The following is an 18407-nucleotide window of genomic DNA, read 5'->3' as shown; positions in this document are numbered from 1 at the left end:
GAAAAGATGCCTGACATTGCTCATCATCAGGGAAATACAAATCAAAACCACAAGGCGATACCACCTCATGCCGGTCAGAGTGGCTAAAATTAAGAACTCAGGAAACAAGAGATGTTAGTGAGGATGTGGGGAAACAGGAACCCTCTTTCGCTTGTTGGTGGGAATGCAAACTGGTGCAGCCACTTTGGAAAACAGTGTGGAGGTTCCTCAAAAAATTAAAAATAGAATTACCCTATGACCCAGCAATAGCACTACTAGGAATTTATCCAAAGGATAAAGGAGTGCTGATTCACAGGGGCATATGTACCCCAATGTTTACAGCAGCAGTTTCAACAATAGCCAAATTATGGAAAAAGCCCAAATGTCCATCAAGTGATGAATGGATAAAGAAGATATGGTATATACATACAATGGTATACTACTTGACAATGAGAAAGAATGAAAACTTGCCATTTGCAACAATGTGGATGGAACTGGAGGGTATTATGCTAAGTGAAATAAGTCAGTCAGAGAAGACAAATATTACATGTTTTCACTCATATGTAGAATTTGAGAAACTTAACAGAAGACCATGGGGGAAGGGAAAGGGAAAAAATAGTTTCAAACAGAGAAGTAGGCAAACCATAAGAGACAAATACAGAAAACAAAGTGAGGGTCAATCGGGGTGGGGGGGGGTGGAAGGGGTGATAGGCACTGAGGAGGGCACTTGTTGGGATGAGCACTGGGTGCTGTAGGTAAGCAATGAATCATGGGAATCTAGTCCTGAAGCCAAGAGCACACTGTATTCACTGTATGTTAGCTAACTTGACAATAAATTATATTTAAAAAATAATCAATCAATCACATTTTCTTTAAGTCACATAAATTTGAACGTGATGGACTTCTTTAAAAAACCTTACAAGCATAACTTGTTGACTAAATACATGACAAAACTTTGCTTTCCTCCTTTTTTCTATGGTCATGGGCATAAAATCATGAACACTGTATGCATATATACTCACAAATTTACAGGAGTTCCAAGTACAGTAACTTTTAAAGTGCATATAATGTTTTCCCTTTCATCGTCTGACAGTAAATTGCTGGCCTGATGACCCAACACCCTTCAATACTTTAGTGTGTACTTCCTACAAACAATGACAGTCTGCTATCTAACCATAATACAACAAATTGTGGAAACCAACATGTTATACTACTACCACTGTCTAATCCTCAAACTACCTCCGAGCTTTACTGATTATGTTAATGATGGTATGCCAAGAGCATCCAGTTCTGAATGATGAGCCTTGTATTTGCTTGTCAAGACTCTTTAGTTTCCTTCACTTTTGAGCAGTGTCTTAATTTTTCCTTTATTTTCTTAACCCTGAAAATTTGTGGATTACAGAAGGGGTATTTTGAGGGATGTCACTTAATTTGGGTTTGTCTCATACTTCCTTGAGATTCTATAGGTCATGCATCCTTGGCAGAAATATCACAGAGTTGATGTTGTATTCTCACCGTGGCCTATTATAGGCATATGATGCTGATTTGTTTCCCTACTTGTAATGTTCACTTTGATGACTACATAAAAGTGGTGTCTGCCAGGCTTTCTGTTCCACTATAAAATTCCTCTTGCCCATTTTGTAATTAATACGTATTTTGTGCAGAGATACTTTGAAATGAAAATCCTGTTTCTCATTAGACTCTCAGTACCTGTGTAAACTCATAGTTTCCTATTTTATTCAATGGGTTATAATCTGTTACTTAGATTTGATGTTCAAATTGTCTCAGATATAGCCAGTGGGGGTTCCTTCAAGCTGGCTTATCTTTGTGTGTGTGTGTGTGTGTGTGTGTGTGTGTGTGTGTGTGTGTTGTTGTTGTTGTTTTAAAAAACATGTCTCCATTATTCTTGGAGTAATTCCTTATGTTCTAGCACAAGCTACTTCAGGGCTCATCCTGTACTTTCCTTGCCCTAGACCCAATTATTCTCCAAGGAGTCCTAATTCCTTTTAGTGGAGAATGGGCATTAGAAGCCAAATTCTGTTCATTAGGTGTACTCACCACCATTGGGGTATGGCTGCTTCCAGATTCTCTAGGTGTACAGAGCTAGGGAATATATGTATGTACACACACAGACATACATACTTACATCTGTACTTATTTCTATATTTGTCTATACATACTGAAAACCAATGATATATCAAACCTCTTACTCCACTCTAATAACACGGTTCATTCTGGTTTTCTCCTTTGCTGTATTTGTAAGTCCCTTCTCTGACAGTGAGTAACTTCATTATCTTTAATATATTTATTTGATCCACTCCTCTTTACATTCTCCCATTTCCACCACCATCCCTCTCCACACATACGACTTCTTCATCCTAATTTGGCCTCAACAGCTACTTCCAGACCTACCCTCTGTCCCCACCAAGCTGGCATCTTCCTCATCTAGATCAAACTTCGATACTCCATTTGCTGCCCCTAACCTGTGGGGACACTCTCCTCACCTTGCTCAGCCTCTGATACTCCATGCTGTTTTGGCATGGATACTCTTCTCATCTTGTTTATTCTGATACCCTGCAGCTGTCTGTCCCCCAGCCTGGGCACTCTTTTTATCCTGCTCATCCTCTGATTCTCCATGCTAGGTCACCCCTTACACAGATGCTGTCTTCACCTGGCTTGGGCTCCAACACCCAATGCTAGTCTGTTCCTCCTTCCTCACCCCATTCAGGTTTCAACACCCCACTCTAGATCACTGTTCCCCAACCTCCTCTATGTTCAGCATAGATAACCACCTTATGATATTAGGACTGAAGGGGAAGAGAAGGTTTCATACACGAATTTAAAATAGAATTAATTCACTTAATTTATGCTATAAACTCACTTCCAAATTGTAGAAGTATTCAAGTGATATATTCATTATGCACTACACCTACTCTCAGCATGTGGCAATGTACAATAAGGAGAGGTGAAAACTACAGATGCTCAAGTTGGAGGTCCACAGACTTGGACAGAACTCCCATAGTCTGTAAGTGGGCAGGCAAAGTTATAGACCTGGTTGCTAAAATAAAACTCATGATTCAGTAAAATCCTGCAAGGTACTCTTAAGAGTTTGTGGTTTATAATATCTAGCAGTCCAAACAAAACTTTAATAATATAAAGAGTCAATGATGAAATGAAATGAACTTAGATTCTGTTAAGCGCTGATAAAAGTTAAATAGAAACTATAACTCATAACATGTAAAACAATCATACAAAATAAGTTAGGGCACCGTAGACATACTCTTACTTACTTTATCTACACAGTCATCAAAAAATGCCAGGCTTGCATCTTTATCACTGACAAAAGAACATTCCTCGATGAAGCGAATGAACATTTGTGTTTTGGTCATCATGTTATAGAATTTTTGATGTGATCGGTCCCGGCTTCTTAAGAAAGCTGTTCAACATAAATTCATAATGTCACAAAATATAGGATCATTCAAAGATTCATAGAATTTTAAGCCAGAAGGAACTTGATTAACCATGTCATCTGTACTTCCTCAACCTACCATTTTGCAGAAGAAGAAACTAAGACCCCTGGGGAAGTGACCTGACAAAGACAGCAATAGGAAAGGAACTTGAAGCCAGATCTTTCAAATCTTCACCCAGACTTGTCTCTGTTGTCCTCTCATTACCTTGTGGATTATATATAAAATTGTAAATGTGAAAGCATTTTTAAAGAGCAACAGTTACAACCTCTCTAGTGTTTGATTATGTCTGTGTCTTACTGAAACAGAGGAAAAGTTTATTTCCTGACTTTGCGCTCCACACTGCTTACTATGATCAGTTACACTACACTTGGGCCTTCTTTTGGGCCCATAAATTCAAACTATTTCCAAATGTTCTCTCTGTCTAAAGCTTTCTAATTTTCTTTTGCCTGGCTCATTTGTATTCATCCTTGAGATTATGGCTCAGAGATAAATTCCTCAGAAGGGTTTTCTGTGATCTGAAGTTGTGAAATAAAGTGTTCATTCATATTATTTTTTTAATGTTTGTTTTTATTATTTTTGAGAGAGAGAGACAGAGAGAGAGAGACAGACAGACAGAGTACAAGCTGGGGAGGAGCAGAGAGAGAGGGAGATACAGAATCCGAAGTGGGCTCCAGGCTCTGAGATGTCAGCACAGAGCCCCAAGCAGGGCTCGAACTCATGAATAGTGAGATCATGACCTGAGCCGAAGTCAGATGCTCAACTGACTGAGCCACCCAGGTGCCCCTCATTCATACTATTTTCAAATTGCTTATCTTTTTTATTTAAGTAATCTCTAAACCTCATGTGGGGCTTGAACTCCTGACCCTGAGATCAAGAGTCACATACTCCTCTGACTGAACCAGTCAGGTGCCCTTCAAATTGCTTATCTTCTTGACTATAAGCTCATTGGGAGAAGTGACCATGTCTCTCTCTCCCTCTCCCTCTCCCCCCTCTTCTCTCTCTCTCTCTCTCTCTCTCTCTCTTTTATGACCATGTATCTTTTGCATGCCACTATATACCTAGCATTTAGAGGAACTCAATATATGCTTATTAAATGAATTTCTCTTCCAAATGTTATATACTACAAAAGAAAATAAATCTGTATTTTGACACAAATTGCACTCGGGGGCTCTCCAACTTCTTTTGTTTCAGGGCACAAACAGAAAGAAAGGAATATTTAAAAGTGTAATGAAGTAAAATGAATGAGGCTGTGCATGCTTGGAGGTGACCATCCCAGAGGCTCCTCAGAGTGTTCAACATTGCCTAGCTGCTCTGAAAACTGAAACTATCAATATCCTAACACATCTGTGGCACAAAAGAGTGAAGCGGTACATGGTTACAAAGCTCTGTGCTTTTCAAATAGTTTCTTTGACATATTTTGTTAATGGGATTATTTCTAATTTGTCTGAGAAATAACTAGCTGTGTGGAAATGGATTACCAACAAAATTGGTATATTCACATACTTCAAAAATAGCTACGTATTTTGATAAACATGAGCTACCAACACAGAAAAACTGTATCATCATAAGGTTAAACTCAGTGATACGAAAGCTATAAAAGTGTACAATCGCTCACCTTGCAAGGCAAAAAGAGAGGACGCATCTGTGGCTGTCTCAGAGGGGGCTTGTGTTATTGGTCTTAAGTATGATCTATAGCCTTTTAAAATAGAGGCCATGAAACACAAAAATGCCTCTTGGATTTCCAAATCTATCATGTGCAACCTCTTTCCAGAATTAAAATCATAGTCATTCATTGCTAAGTCCATTAGTCCATCGTCTCTTGGTCTCTGCTGCACTGTGAAAAAATACAGGGTTAAGGTTTTCTCCAAACTATTGAAACCAATGTTAATAATGGTATCAATATAAATCTGTTCTATATGTATGTCAAGTCACGCTGTACACCTCAAGTTTATACAGTCCTGTATGTTAATTATATTTCAAAAAAATTGAAAGAAATAAGTTATTGTTTTCAAAAGGGCTCAAGCTACTTAACTCTTTGTTTACATAACTTCATAATATGTAAACCCCAGCAAAGCTTGCTACATCATTTGTTAGCCTCTGCTGAGTTCGTTTCAACCAAAGTAAATATAAAATTATTCCTGTTTGTCTGACTACCATAAAAAAAAATCATGTTCTGAAGTAACCATATATAAATTAATAAGAGAAAATCATAGCAACCATATCAACAGGAAACAGGGTTAAATGCATTAGTTCTACCCTCTCCCCCTTTTAAAAAAATGTAAGTGCCGACAGGAAAAACACACATGGATTAAAATGTGAAAAACAGCTCTTCCTTTTCCTGAACAACTCAACGCTAAAGCCATTAGGTAGTAAAAGAATAAACTCAAGTAAAAGAGGCCTGCTAGATGCCACCTTAATCAAGTGTACAAAGTGAACACCTTCATCAATAATGGGACAAATCAAAGTAGTTCACGATCTGATAAGGATGCTAGGAAAGGAACATAGTGTCATTTCTGTGATATTCCTGCCAAAACTGTATGACCTATATTTACCATGTGGACACTCAAGACAAACCCACATCATGGACCATTCTATGATAGCAAATACCATCTTCAAAAGTATCAAAAAAAAAAAAAAAAAAGAAGGAGAAATCCAAGAAGTGTTTGCAGAATAGGAGACTAAAGAGACTTGAAACTAAAGACATCTGATTTGGAAATGGATTATTTTGCTATAAAGAACATTATTATAATAAAACTTGAATCTGGTCTGCAGGTAAAGATGGCAGAAATGCTCACTGGTAATTTCCTGATTTTCATGGTTATGTAGTGGTGGAGGAGAATGTATTTTTGGGTAGGAAATATATTCCATTTGGAGGTGATGGGGCATCTATTCTCAAAGATCAGGGAACATGTTTGTGATTGTTTCAAAATTTAAAAACTTTTCAAAATACGAGGAACAATAAATCATCTTACAAAGTTTTTTCTGGAGTTCTTATTGTCAAAAAAAAGTAACAGTACTAGAAAGAACATGGGCCTTTATACAGAAGATCTAGATTTTAATCCTAGCTTCATCCGTGTTAACTGTATAATCTCTGACAAGCTATTTAACCTCCCTCAATTTATCTTCAGAGTTGTAAAGATAAAAAATATATGTGGAAGTGTTCTGAAGCTATAAAGTGTTACACAATCCTCAACTATCAGTATTGCTTAAAAGTTTATAATTTTCAGCTTTAAGGTTCTGCCCTTCAATACAGCTGGACAGGCTATTTCACAGATTTTAATATTTTAAATATTGCTACAAAAGCTGCTGGACTTCTCAGCTATTTACAAGAAGTGTATGCCTTGTTAGAAAGCAGTTAACTAGTCAGCTTAAATAAAATTCTATACATAATTTATTTGCCACCTAAGATGACATGCTGCTCTATTTCATGTCACTGTTTTCCTATTCCAGTACTTATGAGACACTTCCAGATTCTCTGCTTGCTGTAAGGTTTACTTGGGAAACACTGTCGTCTTCCATGTCTATTTCCAACTCTATGGTCACTTTGAACCCTCAAGGATATAGGCCCCTTCCGCTGTCTATTTTTCACCTAATACATAAAAGAGAACCTCAAATACTGCTATACCATTACTGACCATTTTTTAAACAGTAAGTATTAAATCATGGACCCTGAATGGGCCATTGTTCTAAAAATACCAAGAGATTAAGTATATGAAGGTTTAATTCTTCTTATCGATAATTCTGGATCACTGTCAAGGTATTCTTATATAAGCTTTTTACTGAAACATTCTATATCCCAATCAATTTTCATTTTGATTAATTTCCTAATGCATTTGGTAGGCTTCTATTTTCAAATTATTTGAGGTAAGGACGGCATTAAGATCCACTGAAGGTGAAAGCTTAAAACCCAGCTCTCACTCCACTAAAATCATCAGCACTTTCTAATTTAAACCATCTGTCTTAAATTTTCAAAATTAAACTTCTATTCTCTGTATGAAGAGGATGTTATACAAGAGGAAACCCTTATTTTTTAATTATTATTATTATTCATTTATTTAATTTACATCTAAGTTAGTTAGCATATAGTCCAACAATGATTTCAGGAGTAGATTCCTTAATGCCCCTTACCCATTTAGCCCATCCCCCCTCCCACAACCCCTCCAGTAACCCTCTGTTTGTTCTCCATGTTTAAGAGTCTCTTATGTCCATCCCCCTCCCTGTTTTTATATTATTTTTGCTTCCCTTCCCTTATGTTCATCTGTTTTGTCTCTTAAAGTCCTCACATGAGTGAAGTCATATGGTATTTGTCTTTCTCTGACTAATTTCACTTAGCATAATACCCTCTAGTTCTGTCCACATAGTTGCAAATGGTAAGATTTCATTCTTTTTGATTGCTGAATGGTATTCCATTGTATATATGTACCACATCTTCTTTATCCATTCATCCATCAACGGACATTTGGGCTCTTTCCATACTTTGGCTATTGTTGATAGTGCTGCTATAAACATTAGGGGATGTGTGTTCCTTCGAAACAGCACACCTGTATCCCGTGGATAAATGCCTAGTAGTGCAATTGCTGGGTCGTAGGGTAGTTCTATTTTTAGTTTTTTGAGGAACCTCCATACTGTTTTCCAGAGTGGCTGCACCAGCTTGCATTCCCACCAATAATGCAAAAGAGATCCTCTCTCTCTGCATCCTGGCCAACATCTGTTGTTGCCTGAGTTGTTCATGTTAGCCATTCTGACAGGTGTGAGGCGGTATCTCCTTGTGGTTTTGATTTGCATTTCCCTGATGATGAGTGATGCTGAGCATTTTTTCATGTGCCGGTTGGCCATGTGGATGTCTTCTCTGGAGAAGTGTCTATTCATGTCTTTTGCCCATTTCTTCACTGGATTATTTGTTTTTTGGGTGTTGAGTTTGATAAGTTCTTTATAGATTTTGGATACTAACCCTTTATCTGATATGTTGTTTGCAACTATCTTCTGCCATTCCATGGGTTGCCTTTTAGTTTTGCTGATTGTTTCCTTCGCTGTGCAGAAGCTTTTTATTTTGATGAGGTCCCAGTAGTTCATTTTTCTTTTGTTTCCCTTGCCTCTGGAGACGTGTTGAGTAAGAAGTCTCTGCGGCCAAGATCAAAGAGGTTTTTGCCTGCTTTCTCCTGGAGGATTTTGATGGCTTCCTGTCTTATGTTTAGGTCTTTCATCCATTTTGAGTTTATTTTTGTGTATGGTGTAAGAAAGTGGTCCAGGTTCATTCTTCTGCATGTCGCTGTCCAGTTTTCCCAGTACCACTTGCTGAAGAGACTGTCTTTATTCTATTGGATATTCTTTCCTGCTTTGTCAAAGATTAGTTGGCCATATGTTTGTGGGTCCATTTCTGGGTTCTCTATTCTGTTCCATTGATCTGAGTGTCTGTTTGTGTCAGTACCATACTGTCTTGACGATTACAGCTTTGTAATACAGCTTGAAGTCCGCAACGGTGATGCCTCCTGCTTTGGTTTTCTTTTTCAAGATTGCTTTGGCTATTCAGGGTCTTTTCTGGTCCCATACAAATTTTAGGACTGTTTGTTCTAGCTCTGTGAAGAATGCTAGTGTTGTTTTGATAGGGATTGCATTGACTATGTAGATTGCTTTGGGTAGTATTGACACTTTAACAATATTTGTTCTTCCTATCCAGGAGCATGGAATATTTTTCCACTTTTTTGTGTGTCTTTTTCAATTTCTTTCATAAGCTTTCTATAGTTTTCAGTGTATAGATTTTTCACCTCTTTAGTTAGATTTATTCCTAGATATTTTATGGTTTTTGGTGTGATTGTAAATGGGACTGATTTCTTGATTTCTCTTTCTATTGTTTCATTGTTGGTGTATAGGAATGCAACTGATTTCTGTGCATTGATTTTATGTCCTGCAACTTTGCTGAATTCATGGATCAGTCCTAGCAGTTTTTTTTTTTTTTGGTGGAATCTTTTGGAGTTCCATATAGAGCATCATGTCATCTGTAAATAGTGAAAGTTTGACCTCCTCCTGGCCGATTTGGATGCCTTTTATTTCTTTGTGTTGTCTGATTGCTAAGGCTAAGACTTCCAATACTATGTTGAGTTAACAGCAGCGAGAGTGGATATCCCTGTCTTGTTTCTGATCCTAGGGGGAAAGCTCTCAGTTTTCCCCATTGAGGATGATATTAGCATTGGGTCTTTCATATATGGCTTTTATGATCTTGAGGTATGATCCTTCTATCCCTAATTTCTTAATGGTTTTTATTAAGAAAGGATGCTCTATTTTGTCAAATGCTTTCTCTGTATCTATTGAGAGGATCATGTGGTTCTTGTCCTTTCTTTTATTAATGTGATGAATCACATTGATTGTTTTGCGGATATTGAACCAGCCCTGCATCCCAGGTATAAATCTCACTTGGTCGTGGTGAATAATTTTTTTAATGTATTGTTGGATCTGGTTGGCTAATATCTTGTTGAGGATTTTTGTATCCATGTTCATCAGGGAAGGAAACCCTTATTTTTTCCACGGTATTTCAGTAATGGTAAAAGTAAGGAAAACAATTACCTCAACCTCTTTTTCAATTTTACTATTCTAAAATGGCTCTATGAACATGTAGCAGATATAAAATAAAATATAATAAATTTTATAAATCTATTCAGCTTCTAACAAAGTTTGCTTTAATGTTCATTTTCCCTTAAGATTATAAAAACATTTCCCTTAGATAAAATAAACAGTATCCTTTCACTAGCAAGGCAAAGTAACTGGAGTCCTTTCTCAGATTAAATTACTTCCTTTAATTAAGTTATACACTTACATTTTGCCAGCTGCTGGTGCAAATTATTCAGTGTGTTCATCAGATTTTTACATGGTTTCTTTGGAAGTATCTTCCAGGCTACATTTTTCTTGTCACCAGTTCTGAGATTAAATGACAACAAGAATGTATTTGTTAGATTTTTTTTTTTTGCTATATATATAAAAGGTAAAAGAAAACATATATTGAATAAAAAATAAAATACATACGTACAAAATGTATGTACATATATACAAAAATAAAATATTATAATAAGAGAAAAATACTACAAGGATAAACTGGGATGCAGAATATTTAAAAATTAACTCACACAAGAGTAGAACCTTATACAAATATAGCGCAAAAAAATTATAATTATGTTGGTACTGGGTAAATTCTACTTGCAGTGGAATCATGCTAATCACTACAAACTTAATATGGTGGTCATTATTCTCAAACCCCATTTAAGAGTCCTTAGACACCTCAATACTGAGAAAATCCTAGGAATAGGAGGTTTTTTTCTTATAGACTCTGACTCTAAGAACAAGCACTGTGGAAAACTTGCACTTATAAAGACAAAATGAACTGAGGATCCAGAAAGCTTACCAAAATACTGCGGTATATTTAAGTATTTAGTTTCTTAGTTTCCTAAAAGTGGAAGTAAAATTTGCTTTTGTTTCTTTCAGAAAATAACTAACCCATGATATTAAATTATTTGAGCAAAGGATAATACTCCAAAGTACTTTTATAACTATAAAAGAGGATATCTGCTTGAAAGTGCTATCTTTGTTTCTACAACAAACTCCTATAATCTCTTTTATTAAAATTATTAGGACACAGTTGTTCTTCCAACCACACGTGCAGTAAGAAAAGAGCATGGTGATAAAATACCATAAACCTTTTGGACTTCACTATAGCTTTTTTGATTCCATTCTTTACTTATTAAATCTTTCTTTGTACTTCAGAAGCCATATATATATATTTTTAGAAAACTTGAAAAATGTAGAGAAAAAGGAGAAGAAAACTGAATCACTCATGTACTAACCACCAAAAACAACACAGCACACGTGTGTAGTGGAAGTTGAATTTATTTTTCTGTTCCCTGTACTTCCCACAGAACAAAAAGGGCAAAATCATCACCTTGGAAACCAAACAAAGAAAAAGGAGTGGATGGGAAAGCTTAGGCTAAAAAGAACCACTGTCTTGGAATCTACCCTATCTTTCCACAAATGAGGATAAAAATACAGATAGATGGAACAGGGCCACCTGCAGATGTCCCACTGCGAAGGTTTTATTTTATAATGTGACCGGGAGCACGGAATCCTGCATTACAGTGAGAAGACAATGTAGAACACTTTTTACATTATTTTCTGGATAAAACTTTGCAACACAGCACTCCCACTGTACTTTATCATTCACTATGTGCATGCTGGCCTTATAAAACTAAATTATGAGCAACTTCAGAGAAAGAAGTATACTTAAGTGTACACTTAAGTACTTAAGTGTACTTAAGAGAAAGAAGTACACCAAGTTGCCCTTTTATTTCCAGTGCCTCTCAAAAAAGGGTGCTGAAGATAGATGAACAGAATCTTGGTGTCCATTCATTACACCTAATTACTGTTATTTACTCATGTTTTTACTCATGGTGATTCCCAAAATAACCGATAATCGGTGGCAGAGGAATTAGTTTTAAACCTGGATGGTGATGGTTCCAAAATCTAGCGGGCAGTAGATGCTATGTGCCCCTTCTGATAAATTACTTAAAAATCTAAGCTTTGGGGGTGACTGGCTGGCTCAGAGGAGTGTGTCACTCTTACTCTTGGGGTTGTGAGTTCGAGCCCCATGTTGGATGTGGTGATTACTTAAAAATAAAATCCAGAAATTCTGGATAAAGGAAACTAGAAAGCTGTTAGTTCACCTGCTTCGTCCTTCCATACATTTGGAAGGGTGATAATATCAAGAAGGAATACTACTAACGAGTGCCAACAACTCATGTTTTCTTTGATTCTTTAACTCACTAGCGATCAAAAGAAAAAGATAAAATAAAAAAATTATTTTAACAAACCGGAAGGAAAGTATAAAAAGAGGGAAAATGTAATTTATTACCATAATAAATACAGTATATACCAGTTCACCACCCTGAATTTCAATTTTTAAAAATACTATGTCATTGGGGTTGCCTGGGTGGCCCAGTTGGTTAAGCGTCCGACTCTTGGTTTTGGCTCAGGTCACGACCTCATGATTCATGAGTTCGAGCCCTGTGTAGGGTTCTACGCTGACAGTGCAGAACCTGCCTGGGATTCTCCATCTCCCTCTCTCTCTGCCCCTACCCTCCTCATGCTCTCCCTAAAAATAAAAAAAATAAATTAAAAAAAATTATGTCATGTAACATCAACAACTGGCGAAAAAAAAGATAATACTTTAATATCTAAAGAATTAAATATTCCTGGTAATGAGTGAAATGTTCCTGATAAAGAATATTAGACTCTATCAATCCCATATATAAAATGGCTTTTATGCACAAAGTACATCCCATATTTACTTGGTTAGGCATTCTCTGAAAAAAAGCTTTTTGACAGCATATATACTTTATAATAGAAAAGTATTCAGGGTGCCTGGCTGGCTCAGTAGGTTAGGTGTTCGACTTCAGCTCAGGTCATGATCTCATGGTTTGTGAGTTGGAGCCCTGCATTGCGCTCTCTGCTGTCAGCGCAGAGCCTGCTTGGGATCCTCTGTCCTGCTCTCTCTCTGCTCTTCCCCTGTACACTTGCGCACAGGCATTCTCTCTCTCTCGAATGTAAACCTTAAAAGAAGTATTTTTTTGCTGTAATATATTATCATTTTATATTATTTTTTTATTATCTATTTAATAGAACACCATCTTTTCTAATGGTTTAGGCACTTGAGGTTTTGACATACGTGACAAGACTAGAATTAATGTAAGGTTAGAGAATTCAATCAAAACGCTTTAATATGAAACACGCTTAGGGGGCGCCTGGGTGGCGCAGTCGGTTGAGTGTCCGACTTCAGCCAGGTCACGATCTCGCGGTCTGGGAGTTCGAGCCCCGCGTCAGGCTCTGGGCTGATGGCTCAGAGCCTGGAGCCTGTTTCCGATTCTGTGTCTCCCTCTCTCTCTGCCCCTCCCCCGTTCATGCTCTGTCTCTCTCTGTCCCAAAAATAAATAAACGTTGAAAAAAAATTTTTTTTTTAAATAAAAATAAATAAATAAATAAATAAAAAGAAACACGCTTAGTAAAAATGGAGAAGAACCTATTGCACATATACATATTTAAGTTGTAAAAGGTGTATTAGCTTTGGGGCTTTACTAACAGACTAACTTGTAGTTATTGTAAGTATGTCCTGTGAATGCAGTGTGTTCAGTGCATCAATTTCCTTTTCCCTGAATAGCATAAGTATGATTCAACTGAAAATAAGGGATATGAGCAAACAACTGAATTATAAAAAAACTATGAAAAGATAGCTCCAGTAGCTACAACTTAAATATTATTCCAATAAAAAGAGAGGAAAACTTATAAAACCCTTATATTCTAAAAGTATAAAGGTGATAAAATCATTTATAACTTAAAAGTTATTTAATTTTTTTTGAAGTACTAGTGTACTAATAGTATTACACAAGACTAGAAACAGAATTGGAATACTATACCAAGGTATAGTATTCCGATTCAATTTGTGATTTCACCTGTACTCATCTGGAAAATGGTAAATAAATTTTTGTTTTGTTTTTTTAATGGTTATTTATTTTTGAGATAGAGAGTGCTAGCAGGGGAGGGACAGAAAGGAAGGGGGACAGAGGATCCTAAGTGGGCTCTGCACTGACATCAGTGAGCCCACTGCAGGGCTTGAACTCACAAAAATGTGAGATCATGACCTGAGCCAAAGTCAGACACTCAAATGACTGAGCCACCCAGGCGCCCCTAAATTTTTCTGTTTCTAACCTCCATTTCCCTTCTGCTAAATTTCTACATAAGATTATAATGTTTCTTAAATATTTAAAGATCTGAGGATTAAAGGTATAATTTCTTTACAGTACAAGCTCTCTAATACCCTAAATCTATTCCATTGGAGAATAGAACGGGTTGATTCAAAGATGGTATAATCCCAAAACAAAAACAATACAGCTCAAAAGAATTCTAATTCGCATTCATAAAATATACAATTACATACATATAATACGAAGTTGTAAATTACTGAGTAGAGAATCACTAAAATGTACTTACTGAGAAATGGTGTTGGTGTCTAGGTCAACACAACTGACATCTGGTGGAGGGTCATAGAGATCAAAGTATCTTGAATCAATTCCTACTATGAATGGACATGGTGCACTCAAGACATCTGCTAAAGCCAGTGGGCAGAGAGGAACATATGGGCATGGCCAGTGGAAAGGGAAAATCATCTTGGATAAACAAAAGACAGGAGAACATTTAGCTGTTTGGCACTGAAGCATAATTTATCAGCACACACAAAAAACTGTATTTAAATATTCATACCTAAAGCCTAACACTTGATAACCAGTGAAATAATTACAACTAATATGAAGTGTCAGAAAATTAAAATTGTTTTCACAACATAAAAATTCATTACTCTCTGAATGTTAGTTAGGCTTTTAAAAAGTAGCTTTAAATTAGATGAATCAATTATGCTCAAAATGAAATTGACTGCCAATGACAAAACCTGTAATACTCACAGACACTAATGCTTCTGTCACACTAGTAAGCACGGAAGGGCGTAGGGAATGGATGAGAATCTTATGTTCTGTTACTGCAAACACAAGTAGTGTCACAGCATTTTCAGGGCCTAAATTTTGAAGTAGTGTTGAAAACTTGCCACCACTGTCAATCCAAACAAAAATATATAATTAAAAATATATATATTCAAATATCTCATTATCCAAAATAATGAAACAAGGTCATGATTGGGTTAGGATTATATTATATATTCAACTTTAGACGTGATTGCGGTCCTTATGTGTGGAAAACATTAGAAATATACTATGAAAACAATGAAGTTTTCTGAGGTTTCAAAATCATCAGATTTTTCTACAGTGTATTCAAAATGGAAAAATGAAAAGTCATTCTTTTTTTCAGAAAAAGATCTGCTGGGTAGATAATGTCCAAATAAAGGACTCAATCTATAGAGGGATGCTTTAGTTGAAAGCAAATTTTTTTTTCCAACGTTTATTTATTTTTAAGACAGAGAGAGACAGAGCATGAACGGGGGAGGGGCAGAGAGAGAGGGAGACACAGAATCGGAAACAGGCTCCAGGCTCTGAGCCATCAGCCCAGAGCCTGACGCGGGGCTCGAACTCCCGGACCGCGAGATCGTGACCTGGCTGAAGTCGGACGCTTAACCGACTGCGCCACCCAGGCGCCCCGAAAGCAAATTTTTTAATGAAATTTTTGTTAAATGGCTCACCTTTCATTGTTAATCGTCAGAAAAATTATGACTTACAGGCCCACCTCCCTTAAGGCAAGCACATACATTAAGATTTGGATTTACAAATAGATTATCTTTACTATTGTAATGAAAAGAGTAATATGAAATTGAGAGGTAGGAAGTGATGGTATATACATACAAAGCAAATTTATAACCCAAACTGAGACATTCTGTGTGGTAACAAAATACTGGACTAAGTAATTCAGTAAGCCAATCAGTATGTTGTCTATATAATTGGCTAAATAATTGGCTTCACCAAATTAACTTTTTAATTTTTATTTTTGTATTAAAAACTTTTTAAATGTTTATTTATTTTTGAGACAGAAAGAGACAGAGTGAGAGTGGGGGAGGGCAGAGAGAAAGAGAGAGGGATTACTGTCAGCACAGAGCCCAATGCGGTGCTCGAACTTAAAAATCTAAGATCATGACCTGAGCTGAAGTCGACGCTTAACCGACTGAGCCACCCAGGCGCCACTTAACTTTTTTTTTTTTTTTAAAAATTTTTTTTTTTCAACATTTATTTATTTTTGGGACAGACAGAGACAGAGCATGAACGGGGGAGGGGCAGAGAGAGAGGGAGACACAGAATCGGAAACAGGCTCCAGGCTCTGAGCCATCAGCCCAGAGCCCGACGCGGGGCTCGAACTCACGGACCGCGAGATCGTGACCTGGCTGAAGTCGGACGCTTAACCGACTGCGCCACCCAGGCGCCCCTTAACTTTTTTTTAAATAAAGCAAAACTAGTAACAATTCTCTTGGAGAAAGGAAAACACATCCACAAAAAACTTGTGCACGTTGGTAGCAGAATTATTCATTGTAGGCAAAAGTAGAAACAACCCAAATGTCCCTCACCTAATGAATGAATAAATAAAAAGTGATCTATCCATACAATGGATTATTTGTTGGAAACAGAAAGGAACAAAATATGATAACATTGATGAACTTCAGAAACATTATAATAAGTGAAAGAAGCCACACACAAAAGGCTACATATTATATAATTCCATTTATGTGAAATCTCCAGAATAGGCAAATCCCTAGAGACAGAAAGTTAATCAGTGGTTGCCTTAGGCTGGCGAGGTGTGTTTGTGCACACACACACGTGTGTATTTGCGTGAGTAGAAATGGCAGAAATTCTTTTTAGAGTGATGTAAATGTTGTTTATAGTGATCTCCATATATCTCTATTCACAGAGTGAATATAACCATTGAATTGTACAATTTAACTGGGTGAATTGTACAGTATGTGAATTATATCAATAAAGCTGTTACCAAAATAAAAAAAAAGGCCTCTTGGGTAATTTAGGATCTTTTTATACATAGTCACAGTCAGTATTTCTAGTTTATTTTTCACTCAAACAAAGGTTAAGAAAACACTGGCTGCTCTGGACTGAGACCTAGTGATGAAATAATCTGCAATTCTTACAAAATTAATGTCAAAGATGGCAGCTGGTCTCCCTCAGGTATGTGCTACAAAATAACTTAATTATATTGTAATGATTTCTCTGCTAGAAAATTACATTGCTAATTAAATTTCAAGAACTGATACTTTAGAAAAAAATTATTTCATAATTTCTTGGAACTTTTAAGGGATGAAATACATTATTTTATTCCATGGTTAGTATTTATGAGTACCATTTTATTAGGGGGTTAAATTTAAAATTAATTACGTTTGAATGTTCTTCAGAGGGTATTTAAAGTTAAAAACCATTGTTTTCATAATCTATATACACATATACTTATTTATGCAATAATAAGTACTTGATAATAAATGGATACACAAAATACCAAACTATTGTAAAGGTTTTTCTTTTTTCTTTAAGTAAAAGGAATTTAGATAACAAACAATTAAATGAGAAGTCTTTCCATCAACATTTGCAATTTTTCCTAGGAAAGAGAAAATATTTGAATGTCACTTTAGCTCACACTAGATTTAGAGAAACATAAATAGAAAGGAAATTCTACTTGCCTTAGTGGAAGAGGTGAAGAAACAGGTTGACTGAGAATCAGATTATCATGTGGTGATAACTGGAAGAAGATTTACAATAAAGTGTTTGAAATATAAAGATGAGCTTTAAAACACCACTTTCTGGTAAAAAAACTTCTTTGGCTAATGCTGACATCCATCAAGTTTCAACATAACCATTAACCTGTATAGGAACTGTTTATATCACTTAATAAGATCTTGAAAAGTACATCCTAACCACTGACCTAACTACTAACTTCCCCTACTCTGAATTCTCTTTTCTCCTGTTCCTCAGTGTTCCCCTAATATCATTTTAACAAAATTTTATTGGGAGACTAAATTATTCATTTAGTACCACAGAGTCAGGGCTAGTAAACCTATATGGTCTCCAGGGCAAATCCACAGGCCATCTGTGTTTATAAATAAAGTTTTATTGGAACACTAGCCATGATCATTTGTTTAGGAATTATCTATAGCTGCTTTTGTGCAATAAGAGCTGAGTAGTTTTGACAGAGACAGGATGGCCTATAAAGACTAAAATATGTACTGTTTGGTCCTCAAAAGAAAAAATTTACCAACATATATATATGTGTGTGTGTATATCCTGGCACTAAATATCAAGAAGAGAGGGAGGATATGTGGATATACAGACTGATTATAAAGATTACAAAAATGACTTTTTTTCTAGACATTTTATCTGTATCAATATAATAATGTAATTATTTTTATCTACATTTTCAAATTTATGCACA

General features: G+C 36.2%; 1 protein-coding gene across 6 annotated transcripts in view; it reads right to left on the bottom strand.

Moving 5' to 3' along the window:
* The window catches only part of DENND4A (DENN domain containing 4A), a 135626-nt gene that overhangs the window by 52139 nt on the left and 65080 nt on the right, over positions 1-18407 (bottom strand). For all 6 annotated transcript variants that reach the window (XM_047074922.1, XM_047074924.1, XM_047074923.1 and 3 more), the window contains exons 9-14: positions 17659-17717; positions 14942-15086; positions 14475-14650; positions 10261-10361; positions 5065-5283; positions 3270-3415 (exon numbers count right to left, since the gene is read on the bottom strand). In XM_047074922.1, coding sequence (XP_046930878.1) covers positions 3270-3415; positions 5065-5283; positions 10261-10361; positions 14475-14650; positions 14942-15086; positions 17659-17717 — 846 coding nt within the window. The remainder of the gene's footprint in view (positions 1-3269; positions 3416-5064; positions 5284-10260; positions 10362-14474; positions 14651-14941; positions 15087-17658; positions 17718-18407) is intronic.

The sequence above is a fragment of the Lynx rufus genome, unplaced genomic scaffold (genome assembly GCF_022079265.1).
Source record: "Lynx rufus isolate CCGP_SWC_20201006 ecotype Redwood Valley unplaced genomic scaffold, mLynRuf1.p SCAF_13, whole genome shotgun sequence".
NCBI classification, from domain to species: domain Eukaryota; kingdom Metazoa; phylum Chordata; class Mammalia; order Carnivora; family Felidae; genus Lynx; species Lynx rufus.
The sequence above is the reverse complement of the archived record's forward strand: the minus strand, read 5'-3'. Positions and strand labels throughout refer to the sequence as shown.